The 21467-nt window shown below is 45.1% G+C and overlaps 2 protein-coding genes across 7 annotated transcripts; one reads left to right on the forward strand and one right to left on the reverse strand.

The window, feature by feature from the left end:
- Positions 1 to 1951: 1951 nt before the first annotated feature.
- mzt2b (mitotic spindle organizing protein 2B) lies at positions 1952 to 19354 on the reverse strand. 3 transcript variants are annotated; one of them, XM_086096388.1, is made up of 6 exons: positions 19334 to 19354; positions 19017 to 19095; positions 3659 to 3863; positions 3223 to 3383; positions 2978 to 3115; positions 1952 to 2574 (listed from the first exon to the last, which is right to left on the reverse strand). In XM_086096388.1, exons 2-6 carry the CDS (start codon positions 19024 to 19026, stop codon positions 2426 to 2428), a joined length of 663 nt encoding a protein of 220 aa, XP_085952514.1. In that variant the 5' UTR covers positions 19027 to 19095; positions 19334 to 19354; the 3' UTR covers positions 1952 to 2425. The 3 variants fall into 3 exon arrangements, with proteins under 3 accessions (XP_085952514.1, XP_085952513.1, XP_085952515.1); XM_086096387.1 differs by lacking the exon at positions 19334 to 19354 and having other exon boundaries at positions 1952 to 2577; XM_086096389.1 differs by lacking the exon at positions 19334 to 19354 and having other exon boundaries at positions 1952 to 2577; positions 3683 to 3863; positions 19017 to 19091.
- LOC147161509 (KN motif and ankyrin repeat domain-containing protein 2) lies at positions 4709 to 21290 on the forward strand. Of its 4 annotated transcripts, XM_086096382.1 has the most exons (11): positions 4709 to 5021; positions 5557 to 7809; positions 8571 to 8690; positions 9165 to 9273; positions 9334 to 9504; positions 9829 to 9916; positions 10653 to 10872; positions 11060 to 11202; positions 12420 to 12620; positions 13653 to 13751; positions 13944 to 14368. In XM_086096382.1, the coding sequence occupies exons 1-11, from the start codon at positions 4991 to 4993 to the stop codon at positions 13965 to 13967; spliced, it is 3459 nt and encodes a 1152-aa protein (XP_085952508.1). In that variant the 5' UTR covers positions 4709 to 4990; the 3' UTR covers positions 13968 to 14368. The 4 variants fall into 4 exon arrangements, with proteins under 4 accessions (XP_085952508.1, XP_085952509.1, XP_085952510.1 ...); XM_086096383.1 differs by lacking the exons at positions 4709 to 5021; positions 5557 to 7809; positions 8571 to 8690 and adding an exon at positions 8889 to 9088; XM_086096384.1 differs by lacking the exons at positions 4709 to 5021; positions 5557 to 7809; positions 8571 to 8690; ... (4 more) ...; positions 11060 to 11202; positions 12420 to 12620 and adding exons at positions 16274 to 16378; positions 18008 to 18243; positions 18493 to 18598; ... (1 more) ...; positions 19784 to 19925; positions 20009 to 21290 and having other exon boundaries at positions 13557 to 13751; positions 13944 to 16173.
- The last annotated feature ends 177 nt before the right edge of the window (positions 21291 to 21467 follow it).

The following is a 21467-nucleotide window of genomic DNA, read 5'->3' on the forward strand; positions in this document are numbered from 1 at the left end:
GTATGGGATAGCATTTTAATTGAATATTTTATGCATGAGTTTGCTATTAAAGAAGCATATTTTAATTGGAAAAATAATCATGTAATCATTATTATTTTTATCTTAATTGTGTACAACACTCTGCTACAGTTGTGTTTTTTTTTTAAAGCGCTTAAGTCGACCCATCCGAGGTGTATACCGCTTCTCTCGGGGGGGTCATCCACAGTGCCGGGTACGAGGTTAGCCGCCATTGATCACACGATTAGCCGGCAGCCTCGTTCTAAAAACAGCTCACTCGTAGTGGGACATAGTGATTTCCTAGGAAAGTTGAAGAAGGGATTGCTTGAAAATATGTGGAGATATAGAGATGGGACTTAATTGGTTAGTTCGGAAGTGTGTATCAAAATGGTTGACGTTCACATTCATCAGTAACAAAGAAAGTAGCCTTCAGTTCCAAAAACTTTGGGCCAAGTCCTACTGAAAATGGACGGATGAAATTTTTTTACAGCAAAAAAAAAAAAAATTGGAATAAAACAGAATGGCACAAAACGTCCCTATTGGATCTTAGCTGTATGATCAATAATCGACACGGACACCATACACCAAAATGTTTTAGGCGTCGAAGCGCTTACGTTAACGATTTGAAGCGCTCATTCTTTAACGTGCCGCCTCGCTTGCTTCGCACAATACGGCCGAGGCGTGCATTTTGGTCGTCTCTATTGATTAATGGTGCATATAGTGTGCGGACGCACGCACACACGCACGCACTCGCGTGTGTGTGCGTGAGGGATAGCGCTCTCTATTTAATGGAAGAGTGAAATTCCCTCATAAGAAAATAAACACATCCAAAAGGCCAGGCGTGGTGGACGGGGTAGGGAGGGGAGGGTCACTCTCCACTATCTCGGGGCCACACTGCCCCCTAGAGGTGACACGGGGAGCCGCAGCCTGGCAGGCTAGGAATAAATTCCCAGCCGTTTACCGGCTTTGTCAAACACATTTAGGCCGCCTACGAGCAACAACAGAGGCGAGCGGCGACAGCTGGCGACTGTTTATTCTTGGAAGTGGAGTCAGAGGGGCGTCTGCGCTTCCTTGATCATGAAGCAAGCGGCCATTACGGTGAGCGGCGGCACGCTAATCACCCAGGGCCCCAGTTTGCGAGCAGCCGGGAACGGAGGCGCGGGAAGGGTTAAGCTCAGTCCCGTGCCGCGTTCCCCTTTTGCTCCGTCAAGGACCATTAAACCGGCTGCACCGCTGCAATATGGCACCATCAATTACGGGCACGCCGCTATCAATGTGCACAGGCAGGGCCGTATAAACAGGATGGACGGCCACATAAAAGGCGGGCGGGCCGTGGACTTTAAAATGACCCCTGAAGCTGCATACCGCCTCTCCATTTACACACACACATGCGGATATACAAACAAAACATGCAGTTCAGATCCACTTTCACTCCAATCAAGAAGGATCCCTGCAACAATTTAGGCATGGAAGGCGGGGGGGGGGGGGGGGGTGCGGGTGCGGGTGGAGTGTGGGTTGGAATGAGGGGGGGCACAATGTCAGTGTCATTCTACTGCCCCCATGTGGCACTAATCAACCATTCAGTTCACACAATAAGGACATCCGAAGTTGAACCCAATGCGTTTGCTGCTAACGTTCGAAAAAATTTCAGCAATACGCCGCTTTCAAATTATTATGAGAATGATGTTGTTTGATTTTTCCTAAAAAGTTGATGCAAATGACAGTCAGCATAAGTTACATGTCATCAAGCATTCCATCCGAATGTTGTGTTCAGCTCTGGCATCATGCAAAGAAATTCGAAGTAAGATCCAATCAAAAAAAAATAAGGGTTACTAAGGGTTAACATATTTTACATATTTTCCTTGAAAAAATGTCAGGCAATAAGAATAAATCTCCCTTTTTTTCAAAATCTATTAACTAATTAAACTACCCGATAAATAAGACAGAAAAAAAATTGTCATTTTAAAGTTTATTATGAAAACAAAATTGAACAATATTTAAAGACCCGCTCGGCAACTGCTGGCAGAATGAGTGCAATTTATTATTTGTGACATGATTTTACAATTAACTAATAGAACTAAAGCAGCGATTCCCAACCAACGCGTCGTGCGTGCCATGACCAGAGCTTGATTTGCTCACCAGTGTCTGGGACTCATGTTTCCCAGAGTTACAAGCCACTCAGCCATGATTTTGTTGATATATAACGTGCATCCGGCAGTCCAAGTTGACACACTTCCTTACAAAATTATTCTTCATCTCTCCCTGCTATATGTCAAATGTGAGTTTTAACTCAATAAAAGGTTGGGAAACACTAAAGTGGAACAAAATGTACCTATCATACATGTGTAAAATGGCTAACTGGCTAAAGAATTGTACATGAATGATGACGTACTAGTGTAGTATTTACATGATTGATGTGTAGTAGTATTTACATCTGCGAGGAGGAGCTGCTGCTTCCAGAGCTCTTGGTCTTCTGCCCCCTGCTGGTGCTGGGCTGCCGCTGCGCCCGCTGGCCAGAGGCCTCGCGTGTCTTGTCGGCAGGACACGTTGATGAAGATGATGCCGCTTTGCTTCGCACTGCTGATGAACCGTAAGGAAATATGAAAAAGGGAAGAGATGATGCGGGGGGGGGGGGGGGGGCAGCACAAACACTCCGGATGGGGAGAATACGCCGCATACGCATTTTGCTAGAAATTTGAAACTTTTTGTTCAAGAAAAAAAAAACTTTTGCTTCATGGCTAATTACTATTTATATTGTGGTTAGCACACATAGACACATTAAGAAATCCACAATAACACTTCACGAAACACACACCAACAGACTTCATACACAGAAAAAAAATAAAATAAAAAAAAATAAAAAAATATATAAAAAAAAAGACTTCATACACAGAGACAAATCAACATATTAAGTAACACAGTCACAAACACAGACTCACGCACAAGGAAAGCTGAATCAAAGCAAACACTTGAGCAAGACCTTGAGCATGAGGAGCGCTGCCGACGTCTTGGGCGCCATAGGCCGCCATCTTGGCGCTGACCCTGGTGGCTCGAGATCCGGGCCCCGTGGGGCCACCTGCAGGGAGTTTAGCACTCTTGCCGGAGCTCAAACTGTCATCTTGTTGAAGTGTGAGGAAAATAAAACAGATTAAGAGATTGCAGACGAGCGGCCAGTTACATTGTATCTCCCATCTGCATGTCCACACAAAGCACAAACTAACTAACCTCTCGCTTCAGCCTTGGTCGAGGGGATGCCGGTGCCATGTGAGACAGTGGCGGGTTCTCCGCCGCAGCTCTCGGGGACCCTCTGGCCGGCGCACATGGCCTTCAGAGTCTGGAAGACTGCTTGAGGGGCCACATTCATCTTCAGCAAGTCCACCATGATCCTACACAGACAATGCGGATGTCAATAGAGCGCAAAGGGGATTACAATCTGGTTCTCGAGTCTTGACACTTATGTTGTTGATGGACAGTCAGTACAATTTGATGTTGTATTTATGTGACTTACTGTACCAGATGTGTCGGACATTTATGTTATATGTACTTACTGTATCTATTTTTCCTCTTGTGTTTTATCATGCGGTTCTAGCCCCGTTTCAAATCCAAAGTACCTTGACATCCCTTCTGTTGTGAACCGGTGATATTAAAAAAAATAAAAAACCTGAATTGAATCCCCCACACTAACTTGAACACCTCCTGGTCCATGGTGATGCCCGCAGCCTGGCTCAGCTCATACAGTTCACTCTCCTCGGCGTTCAGGATCTCCTTCTTCTTCATGGCATATTTCTGCACGGTAGTCGTGACCACCAACGCCGGGGAGTCCATAGCGGAGGGTCCCGCTTGCTGGGACATCGTGGCAGGAATGTCTGATTAAAAAATAAAATAAAATAAATGAAGCAAGCTAAGCCAATGTTAAAGCAAGTGTTTAACTGCTACTTGGATAACTAGCTCGTCGTAAGTGAAAACATTGCGTCAATGCATCATCGCGTCGCTTTCGAAGGCAGTACGGTATAGCAACGAAGTAATTACCCACAAACATAAAACTATACACACTTCAGAATTACGCATTGCGAATAATACACACCGTTAAATACGTTTCGAAGGTCCTTTTCATCCACCAGAGACAGACTGGAGACAAATGAGGCGCGCTGGCAGTTACGTCATCATCATGCGACACGACGCGTTGCAATGTGGGATACGCAGTCCACGCGGATTAGTTATTCCCCTCCGTACAGTTTATGATATGATAACCCGTATTATTTATTTATATATATATATATAATTATAATGAAACAAAAAATAAAATTTTAGACACTATAATGTTCTGTTGTAAAAACTACTGTGGCAAGAGGTGTGACCAAACGAGTTAAAAACAAGAAATTGGGCAGCTCTTGAAACGAAATTAATCAAGGATAAAAATATGTAACATTGTGACTTAAGCAACAAAAACCATAAAATTAGCAAATTATAACAACTGGAAAAAAAAATACACCTTACCTTTTGTGATTTTTCAGATTAGCAGGAGAATCCTTTAAAACAAAGTTGCCGTCGCTGTTTTTGTAAATAATAAAATAAAAATTAAAAAATAAATCAAAGTAAGGAGAAGAAAGTAAAGCATCTGTTTTCAAATGTATGGAGTAAAGGTAAAACGATGTCAGTAAAATACATGGTCAAGTAGCCTACAGATACTTCAAAATCTTTAGTACTGAAGTAATGAAGTACAATACTTTCCACCACGAGTGTTAAAAGTGCTAAGTCAATATTAGCAGTATAGAATTTCCTTTATGTAAGCATTGTACACTGAGCTGCATTCAACTGCTGAATGTGCTCTGTGTGTGTATAACAGCGAGCGAGAGAGGCACAGAGGTTGAACGTGAGATGCTGCTCTTGTGCGGCACAATGGCGATCAATCAAGATGAGCACGTCGCCACAGTGCATTGCGATGCACGGCTCTTCGCGGATAGTTAAGAGGGTGAGCTGTTGAAACGTCGTCATGGCGCAAGGCGGCTTCCGCAATGTTTCAGGTAACAATGATTGTTTCTTTGACTGGCTTTCATGTGTGTCAAGCCTATGAATAAAAGCATATATTCAAATGGCGTTCAACTGCAGTCAAATCAAGTGCTCATTTTTCATGAAGTTAACAGCTCACAAAATAACTCTTCCAAACTTTGTGAAAGAAGTCTGTGGTGAAGAGACAAGAGCCCAGAGCAGCAGCTGGCATTTAAAGGGAAACTTGAGCGGTAATTATAGAGTAAGTCCGGTCCGTGTAGCGAGACATGACATTTTCGGGATAGTTCTTGCTAAAAACAGTTTGTGCAGGATGGCCGAACCCTCCTCGGTTTGATGTCCCTCCTATTTGTGTGGGACGGCCTCAGTGATGTGATATGATGGCAAAAGGCATTGCGATAGACAAAAAGAACATTTGAAACAGAGAGGTTGAGGAGGGTAAGGCTTGACGGTGCATAAAGAAGCATTCAGATTTAATTTTGTATACCTGCTTGAGAAGGCTTATTTTCTTTTCTTTTGCAAGAGTCGTAATATAAAGGTTCTCCACTTTAGGTGTCCCTAACTGCCTGGAGACTGACCACGGGAGTCAACTGGACTTCTCCAAGAGTCTCCAAAACAGCATCAACATTAAGCGGCTAAGCCTTAAGAGGAGGCCTCGACTGGCCATCGGCAATGTGGACAAAACGCATGGCAGCGTTTCGTCCAGCCAGTGGCATTCTGCCGAGTCCCTGTCGTCCTCGAGCAGTGACGACACAAGACTCCTGGGCCGACCTCCTCTTCCTCCACCACATGGATCCAACACCGAAAGGCATCCTTCCAGAAATGAAGGATCAGATCGCAGTGGTGAATTGAAGTCCTCACCTGCTTCAAGGGCTCCTTTGCAAAAACAAAACCCGTCGTTGGAGCAGACCGCCGCTGAGCAGCACCTAAACCTGGAGCCGGAGTCAACGAGCCTTTCTCTTGGTACCCGTCGCCGACTGGCGAGCTTTGGAGGCGTGAGCTCCCCTGGTTCTGTCTCTCGCTTCACTGGTTTGAGCGCTTATGACGACAACAACAATGGTGGCAAGGCTCCTGGCATCAACAGTGACATGCATGGACTTCTTGGCTCCTCTCTGTGCTGCCTCCAGTCAAGCCCTCAGGGATCCGGAAGAAGCACCCCGGTTTCGAGTGTCGGCCCAACGCAGCTGCTGAATGTCCGCGATCAAATGGTGGTGGCCCTGCAGAAGCTGAGGGAGCTGGAGGAGCAAGTGAAAATCATCCCCTTACTCAAGGTGAAAATCTCAGTCCTTCAGGAGGAAAAGAGGCAACTGGCCTGTGAACTCAAGATCCGGAATAAGGAATCGGAGGGGAGTGCTGAGGAAGAACTCCAGACCAAAGAGAAGAGTGATTGCTATGACTTCAGCGGCAGAGATGAGGAGATGCTGGCACTCGAAAGAGCCATCAAGACTGGACATTATCCAACCTGGCAAGGAAGAAGCCATTGCCATAAGGATGATAAGACAGTTGACGGAGAAGCCATGAAAGAGCTCAGTCATGCTTCCATTACACCACAGTGTCAACTTAGCCGTAGCGCGGAATTCGAAGCAGAGATTCAAAAGCAGCAACAAGTCATTGCTGCCTTTAAGGAGAAAACCATTCACTTGGAGGCAGAGTTGAAGGAATCCTCTCTCCAGGCTGAGATGAACCGGCTGAAATTGGAGCTTCAGGCTGCAGAAGCTAGAAACCGAGTGGACAAAGCCTCCTCCGCCAGGCCATCCGTGGCAAGCTGCAGCACCGAGGCGAGGCCCGACACCACAAGCCAAGGGGTGGGCAGCCACGTCCAGCTGAAAGACGCCAGCACGGGGGAGCCCATGCAAGTGAAAAATGTGGCCATATCATGTTGTGGCCCAGAGTTGAAAAATGTCAGCGTTGGCCCAGATCTGGCCATGAGCCACTGGGAGGTAAGAGAGCGAGCAGAAACCACAGAGAAGGGCGTGGGGGTCCACATTTCCACAAACTCTCAAGGAGTCGGAGTGGAGGTGAAGCTAAGCGATGCCGAAAGCAATACGGAAGAACCGTGGCAGAAGCAGGAGCGTAAGGAACTAATGTCAGTCGCCTGCGGAGACTGTTCTGTGAATGTGATCGTCTCCCAGGCGAAGGACATGGTTTCTCGAGGCATGCTGACGGATCCGGTCAAAGGTCTTGGACTCGCGGCATCGCCTCAGACGTCACCCCAGCGTACCAACGCAGCATTCAGCTCCGTGTCTCGTTTCACAAACACAAGACATGCCATCAGCACCGACTCCAGCACAAATACTGTCCTCAGAAGCCAGCACAAGCACACCAACACCGCCAAGGGGGTCACAACGAGGACAGTGTCAGTCGGCAAAGGGGTGAAAGATGTCAAGTGCGCCTTGAAGACACGCACGGTTAGCGTTGGAACCAGCCCCCTGGAAGGAACAGTCCCTAAACCAAATACCCGAGACTTTGGTGTAGGACTTATGAGCATTCATGAGAACTTCCTGGTTGGCCTTAAAACTCAAAACATGGCCTCTGGACCATCCCATCTCCCTGACCCGGTGAACACCAGGAGCATTGGCGTCGGGGAGGGGAAGATACGGGATCTGTCTGGTTCAAATGGTGCAGCCGGTCAGCAGATTGCATCGTCTCCGTGCAATTCTGAGGTGGACAGTTGCATAGAAAAGCTACCGGCAGTACTGAAGCTACGTAGCGGTCCTCAAACTGAAGGTTTCGCTGAGCGAAAAAACAGCTCATCGCTATCAGCCAGTAACAAAGCTGCAGCTCAAGATGGTCTAGCGGATTCAGGTAGATCTTTTCTTTGGGGAGATTGTACATTCATGTACGAGGGGGGTCCCTAACCTGTGCTAATGCCGTAGTAAAGTCATGATTGTGGTAAATATTTATATGAGAAGCACATTTAGGCCATAAAAATAAAGCCAAATATCCAAACGAAAACAGTATGTATTAACTGAGAGTACCTTCTGATCACATGCATACGGCGGCGCAAAACGAGTTCAAAATTTGCAGACCATTTGTAACCTCGAAACGCTGTATGTTGGGACCACCGTAAAGAAATCGCCCCATGTATTACTCTCTAACACAGAGGTGGGCAATCTCGGTCCTCGAGGGCCGGAGTCCTGCAGGTTTTGGAGGTTTCTCACTTCCAATACAAGCTGATTCCAATCAACAGGATCGTTATCAGGCTTATGCGGAGCTTGCTGATGAGCTGATCATATATCAGCTGTGTTGGAGAAGGGCAACATGCAAAACCTGCAGGATTCCGGCCCTCGATGCCCACCTCTGCTCTAACACCACTAGGCAGAGGCCGGGGGACTCAAGTTACACAAAGTCCGATTTAAGTCAACAATTTTAGGGCTTGGCAAAAGACTAGCTATGACTGACTTGGTATTGATGAGACTTGACCTGCTTGATTTTTGCCACAGTAACTTGAAACTTGGGAGGTTAAAACCTCAAGTTACTCACACCTCTTGCACAAAGTCTCAAATACTATTTAAAATGACCTTTCAAAAGCCCTATTTTTTTTTTTTGCTTATTCTCTGCCACAGCCAAGAGAGAAATTCAACTACCAGAAGACTCCTGCAACTCCTGCCAGCAGGGCGGATACGACTCTGATGTGAAAAGAATGATACAGCTGTTAGAACAACAGACCTTGTCCGCCGTGAGAGGTAAACAACCATAAATCGTCCTCGAAAGACGGCAACAATGTCATGCGGCGGTTTAAAAAATTCTGCCTGTGTGGGACAGCCTCCTTTAACGTTCTCACGCCTGGGTTAAACTTACCCTTTTAGCTTTGGAAGGAAGTGGCTGCCTCTGACACACTCGCAATGTTTGGAATGTTATCTGGTTTTGGAAGCCATTTTGCTGCACAGCAATTTGTGGTCGAGGGTCTAAAATTGAATGTCTCGGTCAGGGGAGCAAGAAGCGGCGCGAGTGCAAGCGTTCTCTTTCACAAAAGCACAAGTCCGATTTAGAATGAGAAGGAAGAAAAAACATAAAACATTTGGAGCTAAGTCGCAGAAGTCAACGTGCAGTCGCGAGCAAACCGCAAAGCCACAATAAATAGGTAGCGACGTGGTACGATTCAGTGTTTTGTTCTAATGAATACAATTGTTTAACTTGAATCCATTTTTTGTGTCGAGATGGATCAACTCTTTTCGGCGTCTCACGCAAGAGCACGAAGAGGGAAAACGGCGAGCAGGGCTGCAGCAACACCAGGAAAAACATGAAGTTCATGAGAGCGGCCAGCGGGTAGACACCTCTTTAATCTTTTGCTCGCTCTGCAATTCCTTAATTGATACTTCTGTGAAGGTTGAACCCACCTCCCAAGCTCGCCGCCGCTGACAGCCCCGAGGGGGCCGACCGCGTCTCGGTCAGGAAGTCGCGAGAGGCACCGGTGGACTCAACGGCAGCGAGACGGGTCAAAGGCGTCGTCAGCAGCAAGACATCCAAAGGGTCAGCAAAATCGCAAATAACCAAGAGGTAAGCCTGCAGTCGTGCTCTAGGGGGCGCCGTTGTGCATGTAAACCACCACCATTATGCAACACAACTGAATCAGACGGTCGGGATCGTTGTCAGGTTTCTGAGCTGATCCTTTGAATCGGCAATGCCCGATAACGATCCTGATCTTTAGCATCAGGTGTGTTGGTAGGCGGAAACATGTAAAACCTGCAAAGACTCGGGACCTTGAGGACCGGAATTGGTAAAACCCTGCTCTAAAACTTCAGGCCTGAGGGCCCACGAGGACGAGAGTTTGGGATCCATGTGTTACAATTAAGCCGATTTGATGTTCCTCTTTGTGTCCAGGTGCAAGTTCAGCGAGAAGATGATGTCCGCTTGCCAGGCCTTGAAGACACACCTGAGTGACGGCAAGCGCTTGCCCAGCAGAGAGCTTGTGAGTTTATGCTAAATGCTAAAATGCTAAAGTGCATGTTCTGGCTGTGCGTACAAGAATCCTGCAAGAAGCCATACCTGAAAACTGAAAGCTGAAAGATAGTGGTGACTTTGGTTCGAAGTGGGTCATTTTGGACATTTTCAGGGGACTTTCAAAGACGGACTACTCCTCGAGATTTTGACTGCCCAGCTTGAACCACTTACTCTAGATGGATGGACGATGCAAATTTGTGAAATGTTCTTTAATCAATGGTTTGCTGACAAAAAAGTGAGGCCCAAAAAGACGCAGTTAAAGCGACCATTTTGGGTGGATGCTGCCATTTTTATTTTTTTGGGCCAATTACAGGGCTTCTTCAAAGACAAACTAGCCCAAGAGATTTTGTCCAGATTTTAAGCATGTATACTGGATGCCACAAAAGCCAGTTTGACATGAAATTGGGGCTTGTCTATGAAGATTAGACCCACAAAAAGTCTCAAAAAGCCATGGCTGAAAAGACACAGGAAGGCGGCCATTTTGGTTGGAAACCAACAATTTTACAATCATTTAGGTCATTGCTGTCCTTCGAAGTCCAACTACACATAGAGATTTTGCCCGACTGCGACCAAATTTATAAATATTCATGCTAACCAGATGGGATATTTGCGGACTTGCCGTAAAGCACGCAACCATAATAACTAGCTCCACAAGTTGACCGAATAACTGCGTTTGACCGAGCGCTACGTTGTCTCCCCTGCAGCGCGACTGCCTGCAGACGGTCCAGCAGGAGTGGTTCTCCGTGTCCAGCCCCAAGTCGGCCTCCGTCGAGTCCGTGGAGGACTACTTGTCCGGCTTCCGGGTCATCTCGCCCTCGCTGTTGCGACACGTCGCCAACATGGCCGACGGCAACGGCAACACGGCGCTGCACTACAGCGTGTCGCACTCCAACTTTGGAGTGGTCCAGAAGCTGCTAGATGCCGGTACAATCTTTTTTTTGTGGATCTCTTTGTGATTGACATGCCTATCAAATGTTACAATTTGATTTGATTTGATTTTTTAATGGGCAAAATCTTTAAAAAAATGGTATTCATTGACTTCAGCTCCATGAGACGGTTTCTACGGCACAGTATGTCAACGTACGCTTAGAATCATGTCGTCCGCCCGCAGACGCGTGCGACGCCAACAAGCAAAACAAAGCGGGTTACACGGCCATCATGCTGGCCGCGCTTGCCGCCGTGGACCGACCGGAGGACATGAACGTGGTGGAGCAGCTCTTTGATAGAGGAGACATCAACGCCAAAGCCAGCCAGGTCAGTCAATATTATTTTGTACCTTATTTTCATTTCATTATTGAACTCACGTCACCAGCTAGCTTGCGGGTGTTAGAGTAGACAATATTTATATTCTACTCTTTGCGTGTTCAATTAACTGAATGGTGAGATTCTGGTGAAGAAGTCCCTTTGCAAAGGTATCAAAAGCTTTTGATGACAACAATTGAACTCACTCAAACAGTGGTCTGTTCAGATTGTGTGTCCCTCCTTCTGCTGCACATCATTATTTATTGAAAAGTGGGTGAATACGAAAAGTCTCCTCCCATCAGCAAGTTCAGCAAGTTCCCAGGAATACAAATCAGATTAGAGAAAAACAATAATAAATCGGCCTGTCTCTTCCGACCGAGACCGGTACTAGACTACACTCCCTTCTAGATAGCATGGAAAATAACTTGTTGCCCCTTTTCTTCTCAGGCGAAAGAGACAGATAAGAATACAATACTATTCATTGAGCCATACTGCTATAACTAAATCCAAAACGGCTAAAATATAAATTGAAACTGAAAAACAATGTTAATAATTTAACACGGGCTACCAGGCTTTTGATCGAGTAATAACAACTAAGTAAGACGAGATGAAGTGCAATTTCTGCAGAAATTGCGTGGGAATGCTGAAAGCTAAATGCTAATAGCTGAATGCTTATGAAGTAAATTCAAAGATAAATTATGTGAAAATGACTAAGTATTAATTGTAGTTGAACGATAAATGAATAAAAAGAACACTTGAACTCGGGAGGCGTGATTTTTTAAAGCAAGTTGAAATTTATATGGAAAAGTGTTACCCTCCATTCATTTAGATGGGAAAAGTGGAACTAATGATATCCAATGGAAAAATGGAAGAAAAAAAACTAATAGCGCCACCTAGGCATGCACTACCCTCCATTTATTTTGATAGAAAAGTGGAACTCTGATAGTCAGTTGGTATACATGTAAACACCTTGGCATAGTTGCCATGAATATATTCGCAATGTCAGAGGTGGGATTCGAACCCACGACCTGCTGGTTACTGAGCAGTATCGGACAACTGGTAATGATGGTCAGTCACTTGTATGTATGGAAGTGGCCGTGGAAAGTGGGAGTTCAATGTTAATATAAAAAGTTGATATTTAACGTTAAATACCCCGGAAGGCGTGGATTTTTGAAGATTTATTATAAATAATCTAAGGTCAAGCGTTATTGCCGCAATGTGCCACTCAGGCTGGCCAGACGGCGCTGATGCTGGCCGTGAGCCACGGCCGCATGGAGATGGTGCGGGCGCTGCTGGCCCGCGGCGCCGTGGTCAACGCGCAGGACGACGAGGGTTCCACGGCGCTGATGTGCGCCAGCGAGCACGGCCACGCCGCCATGGTGAAGCTGCTGCTGGACCAGGCCGAGTGCGACGCCGCGCTGACGGATAGCGTGAGTGACGGGCCGAAACGGGCGTGGCACAAGTGGGATGCCGGTTGTGATGAACGACACCTCGCGCAATAGAAATGAGCGCGATGACTGGAAATAGTCTGCAAGGTTAAAAAGAAAGTCTATGACATACTGGGGTCACACATGATGAAATATTGTTTGTAAAGTTGATGTCATATACGAAATCACTGTAACCGTCAACTGCACAATAGAAATGAGTAGAATATACTGTAGGGTAAAAAAATTGTAATTCACAGATGCGTCTGCTGATTAATGTGCATTGTCCTACAAAAAAAAGAAAAAAGAAAGGCCAGTGGGTACTAGTTAGCCCCAAGGACAACATGAGTAGCCTATGGGTCTGTTCTAAAAATGGTCCACCAGTGATGGGACAGCGTGACTTACTAAGGTTGAATTGAAACAGGAAAAAAATATTAACACATATAAATATATGTGTTAATATTTTTTATATATTTTATAAATATATATTTTATTTTTTATTTATTATTATTTATTTATTTAAATAAATGATACACCTTCCTTCTGTACTAAATATTTTATATATTTTATTAAGTAAAATACATTAAATAAGATAGATATTCAATGGCGTCATGCCATTGATCTATTTTTTTTTATTTCAAAAAAGGTCATTTTAGAGCTGTCATTTTTATACTCTAATAGTTTTGCAGTTATTATAATACGGTCAGAGTCTAATATCGATCCATCCATGCCTAACCTCGCAAAATAGAAAATGACTACACGCACTGTATGTGTTATATAAAAAAAAAATCACAATAGCTGCCTCTTTGCACAATAGACATAAAAAGAATGACTAGAAAATAATGCATAAGGTCAAAAAAGTCCAGTGCACACTCGGTCCACGATACATTTCATACAATGAATCCGACGGCTTCTCCCTCCAGTTATTTGTGATCGTTGCAGTTAAGGCACATAGCGGCGGCAGTTGCGAGGAGGCACAGCAGGTGGCAGCAGAGTGGAGTTTGCTGAACTCTGCACTGCTTCTTCATTTGTCTCCAGGATGACAGCACAGCCTTGTCCATTGCCTTGGAGGCAGGACACAATGACATCGCCGTGCTGCTCTACGCGCACGCTAACTTCGCCAAAGCACATGCGGAGGTATGCGCAAATTCATATTTATTGATTTTGGCATAAAAGACTCCAAATATTGTCTGTCTTTCTCTCTGTGTGTGTGTGTGTGTGTGTGTGTGTGTGTGTGTGTGTGTGTGTGTGTGTGTGTGTGTGTGTGTGTGTGTGTGTGTGTGTGTGTGTGTGTGTGTGTGTGTGTGTGTGTGTGTGTGTGTGTAACAGGCTCATCACTGCGGAAGGTCCTAATTCTGGATGAAAGAGAAAAACGCAGTCCAAAGAGGAATTTGCCATTCTCTTTTTTTCGCATTCAGCAAAAATACTTGAGTTTTGTGTTGCTTGAGTGCATAGGTAACACTGATCAGTGTCGCTAAATGTATCTTTAATTACACACGAGCAACAATCTGTAGTCATTTGGGATCCCCTCCAATGAAGCCAGTCATTGTCGACCAAATTCCAGTGATTCATCCGTGCCACATTGCACAATAGAAATCACACAGAACTAGAAAAGATCATTAAAAAGTCAAAAAACAAAATCCACGGCATGCTAGCAAAATGTAGCTTTAGTTAATGATCCTCTCGCGTCTCGCCAGTTACTCATGATAACCACAACTGTGCACAATTGAAATAAAAACCAGGAGTACAAATGACGCATTTGTGTGTGTGTGTGTGTGTGTGTGCTCGCGTTTGTGTGTGAGAGCGAGGCTTCCCAGCAAGTGCAATCAAATCAAATCATATACAAGCGCCGCCGCCAACCATCAATTTGCTGTTGCCACGGCAACAGGCAGTGGTTTTTGAGCGGTTCCCGGGAAAAAAACGCGCGACCGACGCGACGGCTTCACCGCATTCATCTGCTGCACACGAATGCAACACTGACGCTCCGTTAGAATGCATTCAACAATGCTAAGTTGACTTTTTCCACAACCCGCCTCCAATGCTCGTTCGCAAGACAGCGTAAGGAAATCACAAAAAAAAAAAACGGCATTACAACGATCAACAGTGTTATTTTTAGGGAGACGCCAAAATTAGCCCCTGATTAACGGTACGCGTGTATCATCTTTTTAGATGACCAACATAATAGGGGCAACTTGTCACATCCATATGAGACCCTCGATAATCAGTCCTTTGCTGACTTTTTCCGGGTTGGGAGAAATCAGTCTGATTATCGGAATGTGTGTACCGGGCTTGAGATGGCCAGCGTGAAAAGGTATGATTGTCACCCTCTACAAGACCTTTTGATCGGTTATCGGGAGGTGTGGCTTCAAATCGGCATCACGATCGGGGCTACTTGTCACATCTACGAGATCCTTGTTTCGCTTTTGTTGACTGGCGGAAGGGAGAAAATCCGGCTCGAAATCGGCCCAATTGTCGGTAATGTAATCAAAGGACCGATTATCAAGGGACGGTAATATCGTAGTGACGAGGAGTCATCCAAAGCTCAGTGGGGTTGGAAATCGGAAATTGGGACTGAAAATCGACCCAATGATCGTTATGTGCGTACCCTGCTTTAAATGGCCACCGTGATAGGGGCTTACTCATCACATCATGTTTGAATAGACGAGAGAAATTGGGCTCAAAAATCATTACGATTATCACCATGTCGGTATGATAAGGGGCTTTTCTTTTTTTTTTGGTCACATCGACAAGACCTTTGATAATCAGTGACTTTGGTGGGCTGTAAATGTAACGAGGACGACAAATCGGGCCGATTTCTTCCTTGCAACCAAAGTCATCGAAGGACCGATTATCACGGAGCTCCTCGATTAGGAGTCGTCCAAAGCCAGACGAGGTCGCTCGCGTTTTAATATGTGTTACAAAGTTAAAAATCGAAATGTGTTTAACTTTCGGTGTACTCGTATGATAATCAGACCCGATTTCTCTTTTCCAAAAGACAAGCGTGATTGGTCACATCGAGCAGGCTCTTAATAATCGTTCCTATGTCGAACTTTAGTAGAAGGCAGAAATGGGGCTGAAAGTCAGCTCGGTTATCGCTATGTGTGCACTGGGCCGATAGTTACAATTATTCGCTCGTTCTTGGCTCGGCTTGTCCGAATGCTCATTTTAGTCGCTATGCTTAGCCAGCTTTCTGCAACTTTTTATTTTTATTTTACCGTTTTTTGTTTTGCCCCGATGGAAAAACACGACTAATAGCTTAACTGCAAGCAGATGTCGCCCCGCAGTCTCCGCCGTTTTCAACCTTTTTTCCTCGTTTTTTGTAATACGAGTCCTTGTTGTTTACAGGCCGGGAGTGTGTCGCGGCCGCTTCCCCGCTAAACTCAGATGGAATGCAAAGTCAAAAGCGGACCTTTGAGGGGAGGGGTGCAAAAAAGAGAAGAAAGGGAGTCCGGATGTTGAAAGCATGCGGAGGGAGAGGGAGACGCGCTCGGGGCCTGGCGCAGACGTCGGGAAGCGATGCAGACGGGAGCGTCCGCATTGCCCCCCCTCATTGATTTGTGTATGAAAACATAGCGCTTCTTTTTTATACCCCCCCCCCCGTCCCCATCCCACCCCCACCCCTCTATGCTCCCCCTTTCTGCTTCTCGTTGAGTGATCAGCTGATGAAGAGAGTAGCGGCTCGCTGCTATGCGGGCTTGCTAATTCTCTCCCCCGCCGCTGCCGCCGTCGCCGCCGCCGCGCTGGATCCCGCAGACTGCGCTCAGGTAAACATCCCGACATTCCCGGATGCATGTGTTGCGAGAGAGGGAGCGTGCGAGAGGGGGGGGGGGGGAGTGTAATCTCAGTCAGATTAGGCAGGGAGGAGGCAAGGCTTGGTGTGGCGGGAATGCGGACGGCTGCCGGGGGAATTACGCCTTCATTCCTCCAGGGTGATGCTGCAGACGCACCCCCCCACCTACCCCCCCCCCCCCCACCCACACCCCTACTCCACCACCCCGCCCCCGTTCTCGTCTCCCGAGCACCTCTCCCACCGCCACACAGCCGCCGCCGCCTAATCGCCCGCCTGTGTGCATATAGTTTGTTTACCAACATCTCAGCACGCCGCCAAGCGTGTCCTTGACGATCCGTGTTGTTTAGCATGTGCCCTGCAGCCGTGGACAGACGGCGCTAGGATGTTTCTCTCTCTCCCGAGGCTAAAGGGGGGGGGGCTTGACCCATAACATAGGAGGCGGGCTGAGAAAATAGTTTATAAATGTACCTTACAAATAGCAAATAAAATGCTGAAAGGGCTAAAACACAGATTGGTGATGTGGCTTTTGCCCCCCCCAGCCCCCCCAGCCACTGTGTAGCGCCATCCCTGGCGGCGGATCTGCTTGCATGCACGCCGGCGTCTCCGAAACCCCTCAAAATGATATCGGCGGGGTGAAAAAACAACAAACAAAAGCAGCGGTTGCAGCACAAACTGGAAGGCAAGCCACAATGCGGTTAAAAAAATAATAATTTGCACAAAGGACAAGAGAGCGCAAATGATTGGTGGCGAAGTGTGACTAAATAAAATGGTACAAAACAACATTTTCATTAATAAATATTTATATATTATTATATAATAAATATATATTGATCCTTTTTTCTCTAAAAACCCTGCATTACAATTTAATGTAATTTAAAAAAAAAATGGAATAGAGTTGAACAAATGTATTTTCTAAGAATAAAAAAATTATTAATTAATAAAAAAAAAAAAAAAAATGCTAACCACATTATATCATATTGGTCACCTCACCCTGAAATATTGATTTTAAATCAAATCCAGTGAGTTCATGGTAAAAATAAATAAATAAATAAATAAATAATAAAATGATCAATAATAATAATAATAATAATAATATTAAAACTTTACAAATTCTACTGAGCTTTACTTTAGTGAACGTAGGTTTACTAAATTGCAAATTATTCAACTAAACTAACCCAAAAATATATCATTTATCTACTTATAACAGGAATCATTTCTAGAAGAAGACAGACATTTTTAGCCATTTTTCGTACACAATGTTACTCAATTCTCATGATAGCCAGGGCTGGACTGGCAAATAGGGCAGATCAGTGGACTGGCGTGTTTTAGTTATTATTTTTTCCTCTATTATCACGCGGTCATCATGAAATCAAATGCACACATATCCAGAACCTTGCTCAACGCATTCATAATTTCATACCGTATTAAGCAGGAACAAACCTAAGTACAGAGAAAGTTGCAAGCGTGCGTCGGCGGCGTGCACACGTCAGCCCAAATGCCAGGGCCGATTGTTTTGTGCCAGTCCAGCCTTGATAGGAAATCGCACACACGACCTTTCTCACCTCATCAGTAACCAGAAATATGCACTATTCCTAAACTACAGCCGGAAGCCGGCGGGAAGATGGAGGAGGAGGACGGCGGCGGCCTGAAGAAGCGCAAACGAGACGAACGACGCGACAAGGAGCCGCCGGCGCCAGCGGCGGCGGCGCAGGACACCGCTGGCGAAAAGGTCAAACGAAAACGAGGGCGACCGCCTGCCCAGAAGCTGCCCCCGAATCCGCCTGAGCTCACCCGGCAACTGAGCACGCTGGTCGATATGGTGGTCAACTACAAGGACGGGTGAGAAAATATTTTTGTCAAATGTCCCATTTGGTGGAATTCAAACTTTTATAGTGGATCGCATTAAAGTATAACAAAGTAACAGTCAGCTCTATTCCCAATTCACTTATAACCTGTCCACAGAAGAGAGAAGCTTGACGGGTCCCCAAAAAGGGCGCCTCGATTTATTAAAATCCAATAACAACAAGCATTTCATGACAACATTCTAACCCATTGTCAAATAAAATGTCACTTTCGTTATCCTTCCAGTTTAGGTCGACAGATTAGCAAAGGTTTTGTCCAGCTGCCTTCCAGGAAGGAAGCCCCCGAGTACTACGAGCTGATCCGAAAGCCCGTGGACTTCCGACGGATCAGGGTAAGCGTCCGTAAACGCGCAGTCCTCATTCCTATTGTTGACGTGTTGTTGTTGTTGTTGTTGTTGTTTTGACAGGAGCGAGTGCGAAATCACAAGTACAGAAGTGTGGGGGATCTGGAGAAGGACATTTTCCTGCTGTGTCACAACGCTCAAACGTACAACCTGGAAGGATCTCAGGTGAACCGCCAGAATTCGGACTCGACTTGGTTTATGAATTTATTCCATATGCTTGATATGTATTAGTATCATAGTATGGTCTTTGTCCTCACCGGTAAGACAATTTAGCACACAAGTGTCTGTGTCTTACTGGTATGTTTACCTTTCTGTACACTGACAACAACACGTGACTCGTGAGGCTAAGCTAAAAGTAGAATTATGAACCTTAAGCTACAAATCAAGGTACGCAGAAGGTACACACCGTAATTCATGTCGATTTATGGATGTCACTATCAAATCTTTTTGGAATCAATCAGCCTCTCTGCCCCACTGAGTTGAACCTGAGTTGAAGTGAATGAATGGAAGAAAAATATATTTTTAAATTCATACACGTGACTAATGATAATCAGACACCCAAAATTGTGCCTGTGCTAAACAGTTAGCAATCGCGATTAGCATTAGCCTGCTAGCGATTTTACGAGGTAAAATACGAAAATAAATTAATAAACTACCATTCAGCTCACACATTCTTCATGGTATATGTACTTTCCGCGATAGAGCCATAAAAAAATCACTTACAGTTGATGCTTCAACAAGAATAAAGTAGAAGAAAACACAAATGTTGCACTTCCTGTTAGCTACAATGAACTTCCGGTTTCCTGTCTTCGCGTTTAGCGCAAACGCAGCTGCCATTCAGCCACTAGGTGACGCACCAACACAAGAAAAAGAAATGATCACAAACTCTAAATTGTGAAAATGACTCCAGAATCAATAATTTTATTAATATCAGTTCATTAATATCACACCAGAGGGAGTGAGGGAGTTTTACTGCATATTATCATAATATACAGATCTGATTTAGTTGATTTATTTTGATAAACCTAATGTATTCACTTTTTTTTTTCCTTTGGTGCTGAGACATTTTTCAAATGTAAAATATTGGCTTACATACAAGTTGGGTTTGATGAACATTTCGAGGACTGGCGATCAACACTTGCACCTCTAATTCTTGTATTATTACCACTGCAGATCTACGAGGACTCCATCGTCATCAAGTCCGTCTTCGAGAGCGCCCGGCTGAGAATCGTGGCCAGCGAGAAGCCCAAGCAGACGGTCGCCACCGCTGACGCCCACAGCGACAACGGCGGTGCCGCCGAAGACCCAGAAGGAGGTAAAGTGGACTCGATGACCCATCCAAAAACAAAATGATCAACTTTACTGCATATGTCTATCTCTTGGTTGATTTCCTGCAAGTACTGGATAACGAGGAGAGGAATCGGAATCGGAATCTCAAGGCCAAGAGGTTGCCTTTGTACCAAGACCGGAATGCGGAGGAAAACGCCTCCAAGGATGATGGTTGAACTATTGGCGGCAAGTCTTGAAGTCAATTTGTTTCTTCGTCGTTATTCAAAGGCCAAAAAAAACCTAAAACAAAAAAAAAACGCCATTTTGAGGGCTTTTCCATACTCATAAATTCACCATATTTCACGTGTGGAACACACGACATGGAACTTTTTAACAAATTCAGCTCCAAAAGACTGTTTAACGCAACACCGTGTCGAGAAACCATGCCCAGTCTCCCATTTTGGTTGGAAGCGGCCATTTTGTTTGATTGCTATTAAATTTGAACCTGGAGCGGTACAGTGATGCCTTGAGATCCGAGTTGAATTTAGCTCCGTGACCACGCTTGCAGATGTTAAAGCTGCTCGCGAGATTTCGGAGAGATTAAGCAACACGCATCAAGCTACATGGCTAGCCTTGATGGAGAAATTGCCAAACATGAAATGTTACCGGTTCAGTGTTGTAATTTTTTTGGAGAATGCACAATCAATTAGAAATATAAGCAAGGCGATGAATTGACCTGACAAGACAGAAGTAGAGAGCTTCACAATTCTCCTTTTTAAACTTTTGTTGTCTCTTTTGTGAGGTCATACCGTTTTTTTAAAACATATTTGACAAGTATTTTTTTTTTTAAGACTTCAAACTCTACCTTCAAATACACATCGAGTTATTATCTGGAGAGGAATTCAACTCGAAAGTCAAGGCAGCACTGCACTGGATAGATTTTGTTTCCGATGACTCGCAATGAAGCCTTCATTTTAAGGTCTCGCCCTGAAAAGAACGTTTTTGAAAAAAGAAATCACGTGTTTTCTCTCTTGACTCGCTTATTTCGCTGCTCCAATTGTTGTTTTGCATTCATCTGCTGCAGCCATTAATTAAGAACTGTTTTTAATCAGCGTGTTTGTACAAAAAGCCCCGATGGACCGATTGGTTGAGTAAAAGGTTCGTTTCAAAAATGTTTTGCCCCCTGTGGAGCGTCCACAACGTTTTGACATGGGAGCGTGATTTTATTATTTTTAATATATATTTTTTTTTTTTATATATAGGAGTTTTTTCTCCATGGACTTTGAATGTGAATTCCGAGCAGATGCATCTTGTACACATTGTATGTGAAGAGCGTTGTCAGCGAGACAATCCCTGGAAACGTGTACTGTATCCATTCAACTGTACTGTTAATACATTTGATCAAAAACCACTCTCGAGTCTTGGCGGTCACGTGTTGTGGAACCCGCTGCGGGATCCAAGCGACACCCATCTCGCTCGGACGGTTGCTGGGCAACAGATGTACTGGTCACCAATGCCAACCAATCCGGATCGCTCCAGATTCCATTATTGACTGGGAGCCAATCCAGATTGACAGGTGACCCATACA

This window comes from Leptonotus elevatus, chromosome 15 (assembly GCF_054856555.1).
Source record: "Leptonotus elevatus isolate MCC_2025b chromosome 15, RoL_Lele_1.0, whole genome shotgun sequence".
NCBI classification, from domain to species: Eukaryota; Metazoa; Chordata; class Actinopteri; order Syngnathiformes; family Syngnathidae; genus Leptonotus; species Leptonotus elevatus.